We start from the raw sequence: 22,054 nt of genomic DNA, 5'->3' as shown, positions 1-22,054 counted from the left end.
AACTGCATAATTTTAAATATTTCTTATCAAAATAACTTTATTGTCTGTATTGTGAAGTAATTTCAACACAATTCTAAAATACAGAGCATCAGAGAGCGCGACAGGGGTGTTAACCATTTCACTTCGTGGTCCCATGACCCATGATTGCTTTTTTTGTGTTTCTCTCTGGTCTCAACAGGATTATATAACATTTAGGTCCAAACAACGCCAGCAAGAGGCCAAAACTGGAGGCCAGGATGGCAAAAACCTCCACTGCATCGGCATATTTGCCTGGTGAGCTGATGTAAGCAGGGACAAAGGCCACCCACACTGCACAGAAGATCAACATGCTGAAAGTGATGAGTTTGGCCTCATTGAAACTGTCTGGAAGATTCCTTGCTAGAAAAGCTAACGCACAACTGAGGACAGCCAGTAAACCAATATAACCCAGTAAAACTGCAAAACCGACTGTGGACCCAACTGCACACTCATAGACTATCTTGTCACTGTGATACTGGGTGTTTTTATGAGGCACTGGTGAAGCAGAGACAAGCCAAACAGTGCAGACTGCTGCTTGAACAGAAGTCAGAACCAGAACTGTCCCTCTCTGCTGCACAGCACCAAACCACTTCAGACTGGACTCACCTCCTGGTTTGGAGGCCCTGAACACAGCCAGGACCACCATGGTTTTCACCAGGATACATGAGATACAAAGCACAAAGCTGATGCCAAATGCTGCATGTCTTAGTTGACACGTCCATAATCTGGGTCGTCCAATGAAGAGCAACGAGCAGAGGAAACAGAACTTAAGCGACACCAAGAGAAGAAAACTGAGTTCTGAATTGTTGGCACGAACTATAGGTGTGCTGTGATGATGGATGAAGATGCCCAGAACAACACCACAGACACATGTGCCCAACAGTGAGGTGGTTGTCAAGCAGATACCCAGAGGCTCATGGTAGGAGAGGAACTCTGTTTTCTTATGAACACAGTGGTCACGCTGGGGGCTGGACCAGAAATCTTCTGGACAACTGGTGCACTCCATGGAGTCTGAGAAAAGAGGGTGATGATATACATGTTTATACAACATCTCTGAACTGCGGTGTTTAAAAGTTTAAGCCCAATTTTTACTCCTGCGTAAAGTGCTCTGCATAGGAAACGCAGAGCCCTCTGCGTCGACGGAGAGCCTGTCGTAGAGCCTCTGCGTCATCTCCGACAGCAAGAAATATTTTTTAAGTGTCCGTCACTCCGTCAAGGGACAATGGAGACGGCAAGAGCTGCGATTGGTCCTCAGGACAGGCCGAGCGAAGCTGCTCTGTGCTAGCTCACAGTGCGCACCGAGCATCCACAAAGGCGGAGCTGATCACCGCCAACAACGTTGTGGCCAAACTGTAAATACGTCATATCTTAACACACACAGCACATGTTTAGACTCTAAATGGTCAATTTCTCGCCTCACATTATCTTAAAACTGCGTTCGTGACACAGAAAAGTGGGAAACGGCCACTGTTTCAACAACAACAGTCTTTCTCTCTCGGACTCAAACGGATAACGCATTACGCAGTTGGAGAAGTATATTGTGGCCTTTACACTCACCAGTTGTATTGCTGATCTTTCCCTCAGAACAAAGGACACAGTCAAAACAACACTCAGGTTCCCCCTTCTTTCTGACCATGCGGGTACCTGGAGGACAACTCTCACTGCACACTGACCGAGGAGGCTGTGTGGAGAAATATCAGTCTTTGTTAGACTCATCTATAATGATTAAGAGAAAGAGATGGTCATCAAAAGTAAGAAATAACCTGTTTGGATTCAAAGTTCCAGAAGATCTTATCTTCATCCAGTGTGAGTTCTTCACCTTTGAAGGCTGACCTCTTAACTTCACCCACTCTTTGAACTTTAGTTCTTCCATCAGGGAGCCACACCCAGTTCATGATGTCATATACAGGTAAGGCATCACCATTTTCATCAAATGATACCTCATGACCAAATGTTGTCGTGAAGTTTACCAAGTCCAAGTAATACACAAGCTTTGATTATTGGAGTAAGACATATAAGGAAAACAAGAAAAACAATTTTCTCAACATGCACAGCAGTTGAGAGAGCTACTATATGATGAACTCAGAGAGTGAGCATGAAAACAGTTAACACTTTTAATCATTTCAAATCACAGAAACAAGCAAATGAAGGTTGCCATGTACAGTGCCTAACAAAGGTATTAGACCACCTGTCATAAAAGCGAGAAAACTAATATTTAAAAAAATCTTTCAAAACCTTTTTTGAAACTAAAAATGTTATTGTTATTAATTTGGCAAATAACAAGTTGGATCTCTCTCTCTCTCTCTTTTCTCATCTTTCAGGCTGCAGGATCCAGATCCAGTTTCGAGGCTATTATTATTATCAGCAGCAGTAGTAATATTATTGTGTTATAATTAAAGCTGATATAGGTATAATTCTTTTTAATCAATAATCTCTGCTGCTGCCTGTCTAAATTACATTATAGTAGTATTTTAGCAATAAAAATATAATTTTAGTTAAAGAGTGTCTACATACTGGTGTATTAACCATTACAAAAACATAAATGATAACAATGCTGTTAATTTAGGGCAGCTGTGGCATAAACCTTACATTGGGTGATCTAATACATTTGTTAACCAGTGCAAATTCAGACCTCCACTCGACAAGACTATTTAAATCAACAAACTGGTGTCGATTTATTCTTCAAGTGGATGAATTTGAAATGATTCTAAAATGTGTTGAGGAATTAAAACATCATGTCTTTCCACCTTGTAAGTCACATGGTATTACCATTATTAACTTACTCTTTGACCTAAAATTGCAATCCATGGTCACTAAAATGTATCAGGACATCACAAACCAAATAATTAAGTGAGTGTCAATTGATATCTCACCTGCCATGGCTCCAGTCTTTGTAAATTAGCACAGGTGTTGTTGCTGAATGGTCCTCTCCCTGGCTCACACTGCAGCATGTCATCAAGAGCATACGCCAGAGCGTACACAGCCATATACACAGTATACTCTGGTCTGAGTTTTGAAACATCCACCAATTCATTCTCCACATTCTCTAGAACTTCCTGTCCAGTGCATAATTCTCCTCCAGCTTCCACCCAACCTGCTGGAGGTGGTGCAATTCTACACTGAAATATTTGTTCCCAAAACTCATTCACCTGGAAGATAAATCCTTTTCTAAGTAATTCTTACATAGTATTCACATGAACAACAAATCAGAGGGATGTCACACAAAACTCTCACCATACTATTCCCATAACTGTTGTTGTGATGTAGGTCAGGACGTATTTGTAACAGGAAGTCTCTGAGTCCTGGTATTTCTCCCCGACGGATGGCAATGCCCAGGGTTCCACTCAGGTACGGCATGAAGTGAGGAGTATGGAGCACATCAGCTGATGTCCAGGCTTCACTGGCAATCCACTGCAGGCCTGTCACATTCTGCCTCACCACCTGTGTGTGATGAGCTCACAAGACTGACTGACTTTTGGACCATTGGAAGGACACAAAAGATGTAACCACGCCTCGAGTTGCACTAATGGACATACATGCCGTTTGGGCTCTGTAATGCCCCAGCAACATTTCAGCACAGAATGGAAGTTGTCCTTGGTGACCTACCCTTCAAGGTGATATTGGTTTATGAAAATATAAGGACAATGACGTCCCTGTATTTTCAAGGGACTTTGAAAGTCATGTAGAAAACTTAGATCTAGTTTTTGGATGCTTGCATGTACACGGTTTGAATCTTAAGCAGAAAAAGTGCTTCCTACTCAAGACCAAAGTCAAACTTATAGGGCAAGGTGCGTCAGCTGAAGGGGTACGAGTAAATACAGAGGTGTCCTGCCCTACGCGCTGTAGAAGAAGTCAGGCAGGTAGTGGCCATTCTAACTCGTTAAATCAACAAATACATTTATATAAATTCAAACTTTCAAACCAGGAAAATGTAAGCTTACTATGACAATTTGTCATAGTAAGCAGTCTTACTCAAAACAAATAACAAATACAGGTATAACAGAATGCAGAAAGCTTTTAGATTCTACAAAAAAAAAAAAAAATTAATAATTTATTTTCACGACTTTCATATGTAAACACCATCACCACCCGAGTTGCAACATACATACATTAACATAAATGTATTGGCACTGACCTCACCCATTAGTTGGATCAGCTGACCCTTATGTGCAAACACAATCACCACCCGAGCTGTAGATTTCCTCATCACATCCACTATTCTCCTCACTTCAGCAGGGTCATCACCCCAGGGCACAATCTCTGTGTAAGCCAGACAACCTCCACCAGCTGGACCCAGATCAGAGTGAAAGGATCGGGCAGCGTGGACTCCATAATCATCATCACTGATGATCAGACCTGCCCAAGTCCAACCAAAATGTTTTAGAATCTGAATCATAGCATTCACCTATGTGGACACAGAGCAGCGGGATTAGTGCACAGGCTGGAATCATCTTTACTAGAAACCCTGCTAAACAGGTTCATCAAAGACTCATAATCACTGTCTTTAAGTGCTGTATATCTGACACCACACTCTGAACTCTGTGGTCAATGAGACATATAACATGACTGGTGACACACTCTTTTCTTTTTGTAGATAGATTTTCACCTGAAAAGCATCACTCGGGATCGTCCTAAAGAAAGATGGAAACTTTTGTCGGTCACTGAGGCAGGAACATGTGGCAAAATAACTGACCTGCAAAACAACACACTATGTATCTTTGCAAAAAACTCAGACAACAACATGAACAACAACAGCCACGTTTTAAGGTTAATTACTGGTCACACCTTTATTTAACTAATTTCATTTGGATTTAAATGAATACAGTAAATGACATATTAATATAAATGCTATTTGCATCCTGGCATTCAATTAAATCACCATAATGATTGAGGTGAAAGACATAAAAACTTACCAGAGGCACTCTGTACAAACCTATGACTGTGGATATGGCCATCGTACGAGTAGAAGAAGAATCTCCCACAATCCCTAGGACTGGAGGAGTTCCTACACAGTTCTCCTCTAATGTAACTTGCTCTTCTTGACCACTGACTAAGGTCAGTGCTGCACGAAATGCAATTCCTACTTGGACACAGTTATCATACAGACTGTATCCCAGAGTCACATTAGGCAGCAGGTTTGACTTTCTGTTGATCTCATCAATAGCAAAGGCCATGGACTGAGCCAGTCTGAATCCTTCAATATCAAATCTAACAAAAACAAGCATTTACTATATATACTGTATATAAAAAAAAACTTTACATGTTTACTGTGAAATCACACACAACATATTCTTCAAAAACAGTCAGGTACGTATCTATAATGTGAATCATATTAAGATGAAAACCCTAATAAATAAATCAACATGAATAAAAAAGGCATAAACCTACAATATAGTAATTTAACATTAACTATACAACATCAAAAAAAGTATTAATAATCTTAATTCCTATCAGTTTTTTTTCTGTTTCACTGTCAGACTCACTTATAGCAGGTAGGCCGTTGTGGTTCTGAGGTAAAAGACAGGTCAGGATAATCAGGAAACAAGTGAAGTCTGAAAATTCCTCCTAGAATCACATCTCCAGGTTTGTTCATCCCATTTAGATCAAACTGTGTCTGTAACTGACAAGAGGAAGAATAAAGAGAGAAGAAGCAGGAGAACAACATTAACAAGAGGAGACTGGTGTCTAAAAATGTCCTCATGACTTTGCTCTGGTTCGTCCCTGTCTAAGTGCAGGCTCATCACAATATCACCACATTATATGTATTTGCAGTGTTGTTTATTTTAAAACACACCACCCATCAGTGCAGAGGAAGAAGCTGTAGGGGCAGGGCCTGAATTATGGTTTCGACTAGGGCTGTAATCAACCAAAGAAACTCTTGGTCGACTAAAGCCCTGAAATTTCGACCAAAAATCGACTAATCGACGGGGGGTACTTTGCGGGTGCGGCTCTTTTATTTTGAAAAGACCCGCACCCGCAAAGTACCTGTGCGGCTGCGGCTCTTAATTTGAAAAGACCCGCAGCCGCGGCTGGAGTTCAACAGAGTCTGACGGCTCTGACAGCGCTTTGAATTACGTTCATCGGTGCAATACCATAGCCCGTGATATCCGAAAATAACTAGTAATATCAGCACAATAAGTGTTGAGGAATACAGAGCGAGACTGAACAGCGCAGCACAGCTTTGCGGCTGAGACACAAATAGACCGCGGGACGCTGCCGCTGTTACGAGCGGATGGGCCTGCAGTTATAAAACCAATCAACGATTATTAGACTAAAACATTGACATATGCTAATATTTCTGATATGTTCATACTCAAAACGGACGGGGCAACCTTAGCTTAGCGATTTTAAATGATATGTCATGTTTGGCAACACTAAGACAGGCTGTTACATGTGAAGCACGGGTGCTGTAAAACACCCCTATTAGCATGTGGTACTTTCCTCCTAATGAAAAAAAAATAAAAAAATAATTAATAATTCAAAGTTTCTCTCCATGGATTTAAAATAAATACCCACACCATCCGCACTATTTTCCACGATAGATATAACAGATAGACCTTTCGTCCACATGTTGGATACCTCGGCTATATCTTTACCAGTCTTTAGCCTCAGTTTTTGACAGCACACTACGTCAAATCCGTTTTTAATAAATATGCTATTTTTTGGGCTCTAAATTAAGTTGATTGGATGCCGCAGGAATTTCAAGATGCAATTTTTAGAAAAGTCATACAACCTTAGGGGAAGGCTACGGTGTGGGACTATGTTCTGGATGTTTTTTATTCAACTTACATTTTATGTGAGCTTTTCTTTTGTTTTTATGAACCTCTTCAAGAGGTGTTTCATGATCATCTTCAGACTCGGGAGGATTGTTACTGTAGGGGAGGCTCTCGGCATCAGTCTGCGGGCGCAGCGGGGAGCTGCTGGCTCGCTGGCCAGCTGTCAGCCCGGCGGGACTGATGTCATCGTTGGATCTCTCACTCGCACTTTCATAACTCTCACTGTCGGTGTATTCACTCTCAATTCCGCTATAACTTGTAAAACTACCTTCACCTGAAAAGCTGGATCCTCCAGAGGGATTTCTTCAGGCTGACGGGAGATGGAGATGTGAGCCTGCTGAGGGTCTCCAGATGGATCATGCTGCTGTTGTTCTTCCTGTTGTGATGGGACACCAGAAGACTGCTGCTTCTGCTGGTCTCGCTGCTGCTGCTGGTCTCGCTGCTGCTGCTGGTCTCGCTGCTGCTGCTGCTGCCTCTGCTGCCTCTGCTGCCTCTGCTGCTGCAGCTGCTGGATGTTTGCCAGATTTTCCTGCTGCTGACGTTGCTGTTGTTTTGGATGCTGCCTTCGCTGGCCCTCAGGCTGAGGATCGCCTGACAGGATAGGGACCTCCATATGGATCTCAGCGAGTGGTCCAGTTGAGGAGGAGGAGCTGTGAAACTGTTGAAGAGTCTCAGGTTGAGGACCAGGGTCCGATGGGTCCTGTTTGGAAGAAGGGTGGATTCGAGGCTGCTGGTCTTTCCGTTGAGGCGGGATACCAGATGACTGTTTCTTCTGCTGAATTTGCCGCTGTTCTCGCTGCTTCAGGCTAGGGTTCACCCTGCTGAGAAGGTTGAGGAGCCACAGGGTTTCCCCTCTGGGTGGTGATCTTAATTTTATTTATGTAGGATACAGGGCAGGTGACAAAAATGTGGCCTTTTTCTCCACATAAGCTACAATTACCTTCTGCTGAAGAGTCCTTGGCTTTGTGGCCGAGGCAGCCGCATCTCCAGCATTTGGTAGTGGAACACTGTTTCACCTGATGGTTAAGCAAACCACAGAGGAAGCAGGAGGTTGTCTGTCCTGGGTAGATTATGTGCCCATTGTACGGACCGAGGGAGATTGAGTTTGGAATCTGGAGTAGGTTGCCTTCCGCGTCTCTCTTCAAACACTTTACATTTTCGCACACCATACCAGATCCCAAACTTTGGCTTCATTGCCATCCATTGGCTTGAAGATCGAGCAATTATTTCCCCATATTGTCGGATATAGAGTTCTAAGTTTTAAGTATTTAACCTTAAATACAGAGAGAGGCTCCACCTCCCGAACTGTCATTGGGAGCTGGTTCCACAGCAGAGGAGCCTGGTAACTGAAGGCTCTGCCTCCCATTCTGCTCTTACAGAGTCTGGGAACCACAAGTTAGCCTGAACTTTGGAACCTAAGTGATCTGTTAGGGTGATAGGGTAAAACTAGGTCTTTCAGGCACATGAGGAAACTGAAGGACTGTCGAGTCCATGTTTGTGTGGCCTGCCCATATATTTCTGGCCCTAACCCCACCATTAGTCTTTCTGGGACATCTAACCCTAGCCCGTGGGTGTCTCGATAGTGCTTGTACTATGGCCTGCCCATGTATTTCTGGCCCTACCATTAGACTTTCTGTAACATCTAATCCCACCCCTGGGTGTTTGGACTTGTGTACTACTACTCTGCTGTTTATTATGGCTATTGGTGTTCATTTCCCCCTTTTCTTCACCCCGTCGTCTGTTACGACCAACTCTTTATTTCAGACAAATTATTTATATTTATTTTTCTTTCTTCAAGATGATACAATACAGTGATGAGATCAATGTAATCATTACATTTTTTAGACACTGCATGTGCAATGGTGCAATTTATTTTTTTTCACACCTGTGACTACAGGCTAAAATAACATTTAACAATAAAAATGCTATTTCGTGGGTGATTTGTGTTTTGTCATTTCTTTTCTTTGCCCATCAGGTGCTGTTTTGTATTCTTTTCAGGCTTCAGTAAAATAATGTAATTCTTTGGAGCAAACAGGCAGAACAATAAGCCAAAGCTGGAGGCCAAGATGGCAAATGACTCAACTGCATCTGCATAATTTCCAGGGGAGCTGATATAAGCAGGGATGAATGCTAGCCACACAGCACAGAAGATCAGCATGCTGAATGTGATGAACTTGGCCTCGTTGAAGTTTCCCGGCAACTTTCGAGCCAGAAAAGCCAATACAAAGCACAGACAGGCCTGTAGACCAATATATCCAAGAACGCACCAGAATGCCAGGCTAGAGCCCACACTACACTCCAGTATGATCTTTGAATGCTCATATTGTGTATTTTTGGATGGAAACGGGGGAGCATCAATGAGCCAAGCAGCACAGATAACAACCTGGACCAGAGTGCAGCTGGAGATAATGGTCCTCTGCTGCTTAGGCCCCAGCCACTTCATGATGTTGTGCCCTGGCCTGGTGGCAGTGAATGCAGCTAGTACCACCAGGGTCTTCCCCAGGATGCAGGAAATACACAGTGAAAACGTGATGCTAAAGGCAGTGTGGCGCAGCATGCAGGACCAATGTGTTGGCTTTCCAATGAAAAGCAGAGAACACAGGAAACACAGAGTCAGTGCAAACAGTATGAAGAAGCTGAGCTCAGAGTTATTTACACGGACGATGGCTGTGTGTCTGTGACAGAAGAAGACTCCACAGACAGCCAGAGTGAAGCAGGCGCCAACCACAGACATCACTGTCAGAGCTATTCCCAATGAGTGGAAGGTCAGGTACTCCACTTTCTTGGAGATGCAGGCTGTTCTTTCGTTGTTTGACCAGAAGTCCTCAGGACAAATTGTACAATCTACTGAATCTAAAGGGAAGAAAGTATGAACAATTTTCACTATTGCATTACTGTACTACAATTGTAAGAAGGGATTTGCTTTGACTGTTTATTGTTCATCTCAAACTCACTTGTCTGATTGCTAATTTTGCCACTGTCACATGGTACACAGTCAAAGCAGCAGATAGGCTCCCCACGACGGACAGCCTTCCGGGAGCCTGGAAGACAACTGGCACTGCACACAGACACTGGCACCTACAGTGGAAAAACCATGTGCTGATATTGGTCAATTTTATTGGTTAATCTATTGACAGGTGGAAAATTCCTCAAAACCATTTGTCAATTAATGATTTGTTACTTCGAGTTTCTCAAGTGTGTTTAACACAGTGTTTTGAGTTTTATGTTGGTTAGATATATTTAGTCTGCAGTTGTCCATCTACACTACAAGTATGCTGGTAGTCATCAAACTTTTTGATGGTCACATGGTTACAAGCTGTGCACTGAGGACTGGGTTCCTGCCCATAAGCTATTAAAGAGCCCATATACCCTATTACCCCAAGTTAAACTAGTTCCTGATGCCCTAATGAACATGTCTGTGTCATGCTTTAGTCAAAATATCATAAGGATGAAGCACAATAGCAGTTCAATAACCCTGCCAAAACAGCCCTTCAGAATGCTCGGTTTTGTGCCTGGTCATTTACATGTCAATGAGACCCAAGTAAACATACACCCACTGCTTGCAGGGGAGTGTCGATCTAACTTACTATCCACAGCCATACTGTCGCCACTTATCACCTATTGTCATGCACCGTCGTCCCAACCCCCGCTCCATATACCCCATAGTAATGTCCGTTTACCCGTTGTTACCGCGTTTCACCGTAATGCATAGAGTGACCACGATTTTAGCTTCTGGCGATCATAAAAACATTAGAATCGAAGAAAAACGATTAATGCGCCGCGCGGCGTGTATGTAAATTCCTATGCTAGAAAAACACCTTGAATGCACCAGTGTTACTGCAGCTGCAAGTGACGTGTGTGGATCAATAATGAGGAGAGAACGTGGAAACACGACAGAAAGGCAGCCTTTGGTTGAGAAGAAATGTAGGACAACATCTACATCTTTCTTCAGTGCTTTCAAACGCGTGCTCTTCATATTATTGATCCACACGTCACTCGCTAAAGGCCACATTACTGCAGCGGCACTTAACTGGTGCGTTCAAGGTGTTTTTCTAGCATAGGAATTTACATACACGATCAACAACAAAGGGCTTGTGAAGCTTGTGAACATTTTTTTCATAAATAAAATATATCCACTGGACACAAGTTCTCTGAGGCTGGAAGTTTGTGTAAAACACTGTGCTCCGCTGTGCAGCCACTCTTCCTCCCTCGCCTGCACTCTCTATTCACAGGGACAAGGAGGAGCTACGGTGGAGCTCTGAAGTACTCTACCTGGCGGGGTGCCAACATTCACGGTGAAATGCTTGCTATGTCGTCATTCCGAGGGAGGTTTAAACATTGCGTGTTTTATCGCCTATACTTACACTAAGTGGAACCACTAAAACATGACTGAGTCTTGTTTTTTCACATTTTAGGGACTGGTATGGTCCCCTGAGTCCCAAATATCAGTACTAAAATGATTAAAAAGTCGATTTTGCACAATATGGGCCCTTTAAATAACCTATGGTTCTGTTAAATATATTTAACTGTAGATCTACGAGAGCTCTTTCAGGAGCATTTAAAGTCATGGAGAATGATTAATTCATTGTCTACCGCTATATTCTGCACATGAGGGTCGCGGGGAGACAACGAGATAAGAGACAGAAGGCGGGATCAGACCAAGATGGGTCACCAGACCAGTACACAGAGACAAACTTACTCTTACATTCCACAAAGAAAGTTCCATGAGGAAAACAACAGTGGATAGTAGGTCACCAAACACATTATAGTCCAGCTGGGCTTTGAATATCCGTTGTGTATGAAAACAAATGACCCTTTATCAGATCCAGTCTGTTCTGTCCACCTGACTTACCTCCATCTCAACCTACAGAACTTCAACAGTTGGCATCTGATGAAGGTGAAAACACAGTGTGAGCAGCTTGCCTCACTCTGATGTCCTGCCCACATTAGCCCGTCCTCCTGGATCAACAGCTCCTCTCCAACAGCCTTGGTTCCATCAAACAAACCCATGTTGACAAATTCAATGTTTCCTTCTGTGCCTCTCTGCCAGTTGATGATATCATAATAGGGTACGGAGTCGCCCTTGGCATCAAAGTCCACCTCCTCACCACCAATCTGAAAGTTCACTTCCTGGAGGTAGTGTTGCAGCTTGGAAAATAAGGAAATGCACAAAATGAAACACTGAATTGCCTTAAACAAGGTTTTCAGTAAAATGTTGTCTTGCAGAGATTTCCAGTCTTCAGAGTTTTGAGGTTTAAATTTTTACGGCATTACAAATGTAACATAACATTAAAGTGAACACATTGCATGGAAATTAAAACATGTTGACCCACATACCTAGTAAATAAATATTGATCAGAAATTATTTTTATTATCTTTTTGGCCATAAGTGAGAAGTCCAGTTCCGTCTTTACAATGGAACAATTTAAACATATTCCCAAACATTTTTCATTAACTATATTATTTTAAATATATTCTGATATTTTTAGAACACAGAAAATATGTCATATATGGACAGCATGTTACATGATTTTGGTAAATGTGAACCGCCAAGAGTAAACCAGCACAAATCGAGTAAACAAATACTTTTTTTTTTTTTAAATTTGAGATTTTTTTTTTTTTTAATTATGCAAGTTGAAATTTCAAAGAATCCACTCAATGTTCCAAATCACAGTACTGTGGGTCTTAAAACCATAAATCTTCTATTTGAATTAGCGTTGTTTGATCGCTGTGAATCGATTAGGTTGTGGTGATATCATATTCATTCATCTCACTTCCTGGAGTGATGATGATGACCATGATTATCATCAGCCTAGCTGCAGAGAGGTTTGGGCTAGAGGAAAAGTGAGCAGTGAACCTCCCCTACACCATGAACAACAGAGCTAGCAAGATCCATCAGCTCAGACAAGAACTGAAGAGCTTGAGGCCAAGGTCAAGGTTGCGAGTGAAGAGGAGAGGGGACCTCTTGTGGAGTTACGCAGCATAATCTGAAAGAAGTTGATTACCTTGAGGAGAGCTGAGTGGCTTAGGAGGAGGAGGAGGAAGAAGAGGTCTCAGAGGCGAGCTGCCTTCCTAGCGAATCCATTTGGGTTCACAAAACAGCTGCTAGGACAGAAGCATAGCCTTCAACTTTCCTGCTCCAAAGCTGAGGTCGACCACCACCTCAAGAAGACCTACAGCAATGAATGCAAAGAGCAAAACCTAGGCCCCTGCAGGTCTCTGATTAATCCACCTGCACCAGCCCTGGAGTTCGAAGGGAAGGAGCCCGGTTGGAAGGAGATCCAGGAAGTGGTCAAAAAGGCAAGAGCAAGGTCTGCTCCACGGCCCAGTGGGGTTTATAAGAACTGCCCAAGGCTACTACACAGGCTCTGGAAGATCATGAAGGTGATCTGGATGAGCGACAAGGTAGCAGACCAGTGGAGACAGACGGAGGGTGTGTGGATCCCAAAGGAGAAAACGTCTAAAAACGTCAATAAGTTCCGAAACCATCTCGCTGTTGAGTGTTGAAGGGAAAATCTTCTTCAGCCTTGTTCCCAGGCAACTGACAGACTACCTCCTGGTGTAGAAAGGAGGGATCCCAAAGGTATCCGGGTGTCTGGTGCATGGTCACACAGCTTATCAGGGAAGCCAGGGGGAACAAACCGATTATCAAAATAGTTGGCGATTAATAATTGATTCATCATGAATCGTTTCAGCTCTACTGGAGTCCGACAGTCACCCATCGGAGCCACCATGGACGACCTGACACTGATATCTATCCCAGGCTGCAGTTGAATCCTGAACGGCCTTGAGGAGATGATTTCCTGAGCTCATAATGAGCTTTAAGCTGGCTAAGTTGAGGTTCCTCATGCTAAAGAAGGGGAAGTTTAATAGCAAGTTCTGTTTCTCACTTGGCACCACCAAAATACCATCACTCACTGAGGAACCTGTGAAGAGCTTGGGTAACGTGTTCAGCTGCAGCCTGAGAGACGAAGCCTCTATACAAGCAACCAACCAAGACCTGGAGACCTGGCTGGCCGTAGTGGACAAGTCTGGCCTCCCTGGCAAGTTCAAGGCCTGGATTTACCAGCATGGTATTCTCCCTCGGATCCTCTGGCCTCTCCTGGTCTATGAAGTCACCATTTCATCGGTGGAAGGCTTTGAGAGGAGGATCAGCAGGTTTCTGCGTAGGTGAAGTCAGGACCGGGCAGAAGTGGAGAGCTGCCAAGAGGCAAGGCTACGGCAAAGGGTGTTGGTGGGCACAGTGGCAAAGGGTAGAGCTGGCCTAGGCAGTGCCCAGAGCACCACACTACGACAAAGTGCAGGGAACAGAGAGGAGGTTGCTGATCCTTGAGGAGGTGCGAGCAGGTATTGAGGAGAAGCGAACCAGCCAGATGGTGGGAATGTGGCAGCAGGGAGCCTGGATGAGATGGGAGCAAGCTGCAAAGCACAAGGTCACATGGACCGAGCTGTGGAAAGCTGAACCCCACCGGATAAAATTCTTGATCCAAGCAGTCTACGCCTCAAAGTAGCCTCAAAGCAGGTGATTCTCTTGGAGCTCACAGTGCCTTGGGAGGACCGTATGGAGGAGGCCAACGAAAGAAAGAGGGCAAAGAATGCTGACCTAGTGCAGGAGTGTGGGAGCAATGGTTGGAGGGCAAGATGCCAACCCATCGAAGTGGGATGCCAGGGATTTGTGGACCAATCCCTCTGCAGGGCCTACAAAATGCTGGGCATTACAGGGGCCAGCCAGCGAAGGGCCATCAAGTTGGCCACTGACGCAGCAGAAGTGGCGTCGAGGTGGCTGTGGATCAGGAGTGGAGAGGCATGGCATGTAGGGTAGCAGTACCTGGACACAAGCTGGGGCTTGATCTCCCCCAGCTGGGTCGACCTGGGTGTGTGCGTCTGATTGTTGAAAGACCCAAAAACCCCTGTGATCCCAGGTTACATCATTGATGATGTGTCCATGGGCATCAAACAGTGTATCTAAAACTGTGTTCATACAGGGATTAAAAACAGTTTTTTTCATGCTAGACACTATCTTTTAAAAATCCACTGTGTGTTTCAGAATGTTATGTGACTACATGGTTATTAGCTACCTCCATATTGTCGTTTTAAAATGCAAATGTTACGTACATTGAAACTTGTGTTCTGTCAGATGATCGTATAATCTAATGTGTGAATGACACAGCTTTGTGTATGAAGTATTGACTGCGATGCTAATGATTTAGCAACTATGAGAGTTGGCTAATCATCAGCTCTTTCAGGGACAGACTGATCATCCACACTACACCACTGAGCCACTTCAATTTATTTTTATTGGATATGAGAAATATGTTTCAATCTTTGATCCTTCTAACTCTTGAGTATATTACCTTTCTTGTATTTCATTTTAATGAAAAGTATATTCATATTTTATTTTATTTTTCTCTGGGAACCCACTGGGACCTCTTCATAGAACCCTTGGGGTCCCTAGACCTGTTATTTATAACCATTGTTCAAACTACTACATAGTTTCTGTCCTGTGGGCTAACAGATATCATATGTCACCGACAGCTTAGACCAGGAGGGGGTTGTTCTATGTAATGTGATGATTCTGTCTCTTGGCTCCCAGAAAGTTTCAATCTTTGAGGCTAAAATTCTCCCGAGAGCAGTTTGAGGAGTGCTTACATTCAAATGGCCACATATTCTTCATATACTTTCAGATGTCCACGTGTTAGACATTGATGGAAAGCTTAGGAACCACACTTTCATAATATATAAATAACTCAAAATGCCCCTCAGCCTACTTGTTCCTGGTTTTTCCATGGCTGGACACAAATGGGATATTGTTATCGTGATCTACAATACAATAACCACAGTTTGTAATGGTAAAGAAATAGTGGACTATACAGTACCTGCCAAGGTTTTATGTTGTTGCTCTGGGCACATGAGTTGTTCTGGAAAGGCCCCCTCCCTGGCAGACACAGGAGGAGGTTTTGCAGGGAATGAGCAATGGCATAAACAGCCTTATAGACATTAAAGGAGACACTAGGGCTGGATGTATTCATGTAGCCTGAGTGCTGTTCCAGCAGAGACTCCTGCCCTGAGCAGGGCGGCATCTCGGTGTTAAAGGATGGAAAAGGACTGCAACCATACAGAGATTCCCACAGCTCATGCACCAGCACATTGTCAGGATATCGCTGAGGGTTTACTGTCTGCAGGAAGTCACCCAGTCTGGAGATATGACCTTTTCTGATGCCAAACCCAATGGTTCCTCCCAAGTAAGGGTAATACTCTCTCCCTGAAAAGACTGATGATGTGATCAAGGCTTCACTCGCCACCCACTGGATTCCAGTAATGTTCAGAATCATGTAGTCTCTCAAGAAAGGTTTCATCTCCCCCTGGCCTACAAATGTCACCACCACTTTTGCATTAGAGCTATGCATCACCTTTACAGAGGATCAGATAATGTAGATGACAGGGTTTTACAAGGAGACAACAAACAAAACTGAGTGACAATAAAAAAAAAAAACATGTTCACAGTGAAAAACTACTAGGATTTCTATAGACCTGTGTATAGTTTGATATTCCAGGTGTTCATTTTGAAGAAAATACTTGTTTGCCAAAGTCAGGTCATGTTTTTGTTTACATGATTCATCATTTCCAGTTCCAGTATTTTGGTACTAACATTGTCTCTTGACTTCACAGATTGGGATTTTCTGCTCTGCCCCAACAGTGTCACCTGTGACATTATTCATCTTCCTCGTGTTCTGGACATTGTCTCGTGTTTTGCAATTCTGATCCTTTTGTTGGTTTTTGATTGAAAGCACATGTACTCACGTATTGTGGACTTAGTTAAGTGATGTTCTTAGGAAAAGTTTTTTTGATAAATGGTTACAGAGTTACAATTCATGACCCGCTTCTCCTCTCTGTATCTAATATTGGTCTGGTGAGATAAATGGATGAAAGTGAGACAAATATACAGTTTTCTCCTGGAGTGTCTAAATTTAATGACCACAGTAGGTCCACAAATAGGCGCTTTTATGTCTCTATGTGTTAATATGTGTTAGCAGCACAAAAAGTGTCTTTAACAGAAACTCATTAACACTATAAACTATAAAAATCAAATCACCACTCTACCCAGGCCCTAGAGTTCCAGAGTCTGTTATTATTTTATCTATTTACATGAAAGGCTGTGGGGTTTATTACCGGCTCCATAAGTCTACATGCCGATGTTTCTTTGGGCAAGACACTTAATCTCACATTACTGCACTAGTATGTGAATGGGTATGAAAGATGTGTGATAAAAAATGTGCTCCACATAGATGCAATGTATAGGTGTATGTGAATGGGTGAATGACAAAAACTGTAGTGTAAAGCATCTTTGAGTGGTCATCAACACTAGAAAAGCTCTATATAAATACTAGGGATGTAACGGTATTCCGTATTTTACCGAACCGTTCGATACACTTTGTTCGGTTCAACACACATACAACAGTATTTCGGTACGTTTCAGTTCGTCAAAAGGTGTAACAATACACAATGCTGCGTGATTAGATTTAAATAAAGTTTATGGTGTGATTATATCTGCGCTTTTAATTATTTTTACAAGTTAATATTGCCTTTGCTAGTATGAGTAGTTTTATATTAAGATATCGAAACCGTACCGATACCGTGGCCCAAAAACAGTGATACATACTTGAACAGTGGGGAAACTGTACCGTTGCATCCCTAATAAATACAGACCACTTAACATTTAAAGGTAGAAGTCCAAAGTGTTTTCATACCTTCATGATCCTTAGTGCCGCCTGGCGAGTGTAGGGCAGAGGAATAATTTCTTGGTATGCTACACATACTTTGGTGTCCTGTAATTCTCTCAGTAAACCTTTTGCAGCAAAGCGACCATATTCATGGTCTCCTCGCAGCAGCCCCACCCAAGTCCAGTTAAAGTGCACCAGCAGCTTTGCAATGGCTTTCACCTGGGATCAACAGAAAAAGACAATCAACTCACTCAGTTTCATATCACAGACATTAAAACACTTACATAAATGACAGACAATATCTTCATAAATGATTTAGTTTTGTGCCCTATTATAACATGTCTGTATTCTGTAAACAATAAAGCATGGACGTTTGGCAGAACAAAGAAATATTGATAGGTACAATACAAAAGCATTGTTCCAATCTTAATAAAATATAAGCAGTGCTGTATGTATAAGACTCTTAAACAAGCAGAAAGACTTACAATGAAAAAGACAAACATCAATAATAAGGATTATAACAATAAAAAATTATAAACTGTGATTATTATGATGACCAAACCTGAAGAGAACACATACTAAAAGAACATAATATAAGAAAGAGGAAAACTTATATATTTAAATCCATTTCTTAGTGTTTGAAGATTTGCCTATTTTTATTCATAGTTTTACAATTTTACAATTTAAAGCTTTATAAGGTAGTTGTAATACTTATTTCTGAGGACAGAGCAGTAAATGTGTTGAGCTTTGACTGAAAACAACAACTGACCACATGTTCTACATTTTACCTGGTAGTCATCACTAGGAATGACTCTGAAGAAGGTTGGATATTTTTGTCTGTCTGACAAACATGCACATGTAGAAGCATAGCTGATCTGTGTGAAAACAGAGTACAGTGTTACTGAGAAAAGAAGAACATTTTTGCAATGATTGACATAAATAATGTCACCATGTTACCATGGGGATCCCGAATGGCTGCAGGATTCTTGACACAATCATAGACTGAGCAGATCCAGAAGCCCCAATCACAGCGAGGAGTGACGAGGCATTTGTGCACATCGAAGAATTTTCCTCACTCACCCCATTCAGCATCGCTAAAACAGCTCTCTCGCTAGTCACTGAAAATCCACATGAATCAAATATTTTGTAGCCCAGAGTGTGGTTCGGCAACAGCACTGGATTCTGGTTTATCTCCTCCACTGCCAGTCTCATAGTCTGAGCCCACCGGAAAGCCCTGGGATTAAATCTATGGCTGATACAGATAAATGTAGTATGTTCATTTAAAAACTCTAATGATTATAAACACATACTACTCCATTTGACATTAAGGGTTCAATATTATACATACTTCACAGTAAAACGTAAGTCAAATCCTCCCACTATCATCTATGAAACTCACCCATTGCAGTTTATTGGTGGTGGTCTGTAGGTGCTGTTAAGGTCTGGCATTTTCAGATTAAAATGCAGGGGGAAAATCCCACCAATGACATAGTCACCCTGGACCACAAAGCCTGGCTGGAAGCTGTTTAGAAGAGTGCACTTTGAGGCTGCTGGTGGAGCTGGAGTGGTGATGCTGGAAAGTGAGCTATCAGTGAGGACACTGACAGAGTAAAGCAAAGACAATAAAACAAGTGAAGTCATAATGTTTCACTGGGCTGAGGAGAGAATGAGAGGGACAGAGCAAAAGATAAGGCACTTTATAAAGTCTACAGTATCACACCTTCTCAGTCTTGCATCTTATTGATGACAGAGTGGCTTTGGATTGGACAGTAGTCCACAATCAGGTGGGTCAATGCAAACTATGGGGAAAAAGCTAAGACCCTAAATATAGAAAAAAAAAAACAAAGACACACACAAACAAATACAGTAATTTTTGTCTCTCATGGTTTTTGGTTTATTCAAAGTTTTTCCAATTCTTATTAATGGGTTTGGGTCTCTGTTCAGTATTTCTGACATATTTTAGTATATTCTCAGTAAGTACTTCATATTTGTCAGTCATTTTGTGCTAATATGATTCCATGGTGTTCCACACAAACTGAAGTGTCACCACAATGGCAAATGACACAAGGTTTCATTTACAGTATATCCATGAAACTTGGCAGGGTGATCAGACCAAGAACTAGACAAAGTGAACTACTGAGTTGACTTGTACAAGATCTGTGTGATCTTGAAACATGAAAAGTTACTAAAAGTTCCAAGCGACCTTACAGGGTGTAGCTATGGCACAGCAGTGAATTGGCATGATCACTATGAAACACAAAACTTGGATTATCTATGTATACAATATGTGCATATGTGCACAATTGATATCGTATTAAGGTCTACAAAAAACCCTCTGGGTGTCATTTGATTTGATTTGATTTGATTTGATTTGATTTTATTAAGATCCCCATTAGCTGCTACACCTGGTAGCAGCTGCTCTTCCTGGGGTCCATTAAAAGCCACATAAAATAATCAAACACACATATAATGAAACTAAACTTTCAAATAATATGAAAAGTTGCATGGTACAACAATAATTATAAAGATGATAGTAATAATAATAAAAATAAAATAATGATAACAATAATAATAATAATAATAATAAAACACTTTCAAAGAAAACAATAACAAATCAATAAAACAAATACCAACAACAACAAAAAACAAGTTTAACAATGACAAAATCAGTTATGACAAGATATAAACTCTAAAATAACCTTAGACAGACTGGAAATCAAGCAAATAAAATCTATGCCATCTGCCTGTCAAGGCATTGTCTTTTAAGATTTTTTTTTTTTTTTAAAACAGTAACTGTATCCATACCTCGAGCATTATCAGGTAGTTTGTTCCAACAAGATATTATGAGAGGCACTTACTATTATAGTCTCTCACAAACAGTTCTATAGTCACATACATTTACTATCATACTCTCTCACAAACACTACTATAGTCATGTAGATTTACTATCATACTATCTCACAAACACTACTATAGTCATGTACATTTACTATTATACTCTCTCACAAACAGTACTATAGTCACATACATTTACTATCATACTCTCTCACAAACACTACTATAGTCATGTAGATTTACTATCATACTATCTCACAAACACTACTATAGTCATGTACATTTACTATCATACTCTTTCACAAACAGTACTATAGTCATGTACATTTACTATCATACTCTCTCACAAACACTACTATAGTCATGTACATTTACTATTATACTCTCTCACAAACAGTACTATAGTCACATACATTTACTATCATACTCTCTCACAAACACTACTATAATCATGTACATTTACTATTATACTATCTCACAAACACTACTATAGACATGTATATTTACTATCATACTCTCTCACAAACAGTACTATAGTCATGTACATTTAGTATCATACTCTCTTTTCACTCATAAGATATGGCTCTATATAAGACTGTTTTTTGCATTGAGCGTGATTTCACAAAACATACAACAAATAAGCCTTTTGCAACCTGTCGTGTGATGGTTATGAACTTGTTGAGTGTGATGGATTCTAAAAAAATAAACACATGGGCTTATTAAAAATAACAACTTTGTGGAAGAAAGAAAGAAGATTGCAGGACATCCTATTGTTCACCAGACGTGCGGCTCGGTTTTGCACGAGTTGAAGTGAGTGAATGTCTTTATTTGAAGCACAAGACCATACAATTGAACAATAGTCAAGGTGAGTAAGTACCAGTGCCTGAGTTACAAGCTTCATAGTGTTATTATTCAGCTACAAAGAACAAACTTTAATTACTGAACAGCTCTACCCATTTTGAGAACTATATTATCAATATGTGTAGTCCAAGATAGTTACTCATCAATTGTGAGTCCTAAGAGTTTGATTTTATGGACTTGCTCAAGAGCTGTGTCCTTGATGTGTAAGGAGAGATGATAATTCCTCCTAAGCATGAAGATAGAGTTGAAAGTAATGCATTTCATTTTTGTTATATTTAGAGCAAGTCTATTGCTTTCGACCCATTCAGAGACAGAGTCAAGTTCCTTCTGAAGAAAACTGTTAAGTTAAGTGGAATCATCCGCTTACATAGTCATGGTTGCTTTATTCAAAACCAATGGCAAATCATTCATCAAATAGAAAATAATTGTCACGATCCACACTCCACATTCCACATACTTCCTTTATTGATGTTATTTTTCGCTGCTCCGTGTTTCTCTCTCTTTCTCTCACCCTGCAGGGGGCGTGGTTGACCCACTTTCCAGGATGACGCCAGAGATTGATTCCACCTGCGCAGCTCCTGCCCAGTTGTTCCTGATCAGCGATCACGCGGGCTTATAAGGCGGAGCTATGCGTTTCTCTGGCGTCAGTTCCATGTTTTCGCTCAGCCGGTATAGTCGCTACTTACTTCATACTAGAAACATTGACTAAGATTGTTACTTACCTGGACTTCCATCTTCAGGTCACCACGTCTCCTGCACCCGAGAAAGACACAGAGTCTCCAGCGGATCCCAACACCTCCTTCGTCTCCTTCACGTCAACGCAGCAGCCGCCTTCCTCCTCGA

The 22,054-nt window shown here is 41.7% G+C and overlaps 2 protein-coding genes across 2 annotated transcripts; both read right to left on the bottom strand.

Moving 5' to 3' along the window:
- Window positions 1-118: 118 nt before the first annotated feature.
- LOC310931138 (extracellular calcium-sensing receptor-like) lies at window positions 119-7,787 on the bottom strand (the record flags this gene model as incomplete). Its single annotated transcript, XM_083894248.1, has 12 exons — window positions 119-1,029; window positions 1,576-1,699; window positions 1,782-2,009; window positions 2,892-3,167; window positions 3,253-3,459; window positions 4,154-4,423; window positions 4,625-4,711; window positions 4,932-5,226; window positions 5,502-5,743; window positions 7,063-7,170; window positions 7,315-7,648; window positions 7,735-7,787. The coding sequence occupies 12 exons, from the start codon at window positions 7,785-7,787 to the stop codon at window positions 119-121; spliced, it is 3,135 nt and encodes a 1,044-aa protein (XP_083750374.1).
- A 958-nt stretch (window positions 7,788-8,745) lies between these two features.
- Window positions 8,746-21,586, bottom strand: LOC310931136 (extracellular calcium-sensing receptor-like; the record flags this gene model as incomplete). The annotated part of the gene is made up of 9 exons (XM_083894246.1): window positions 8,746-9,647; window positions 9,749-9,872; window positions 11,718-11,942; window positions 15,671-16,204; window positions 17,543-17,734; window positions 18,304-18,390; window positions 18,473-18,761; window positions 18,915-19,115; window positions 21,579-21,586. The coding sequence occupies 9 exons, from the start codon at window positions 21,584-21,586 to the stop codon at window positions 8,746-8,748; spliced, it is 2,562 nt and encodes an 853-aa protein (XP_083750372.1).
- Between the last annotated feature and the right edge of the window lie 468 nt (window positions 21,587-22,054).

Source organism: Microchirus variegatus (assembly GCF_963457635.1).
Source record: "Microchirus variegatus genome assembly, chromosome: 8".
Classification (NCBI taxonomy): Eukaryota; Metazoa; Chordata; class Actinopteri; order Pleuronectiformes; family Soleidae; genus Microchirus; species Microchirus variegatus.
Note: the sequence above shows the minus strand (reverse complement) of the source record. Positions and strands in the feature narration are given on the sequence as shown.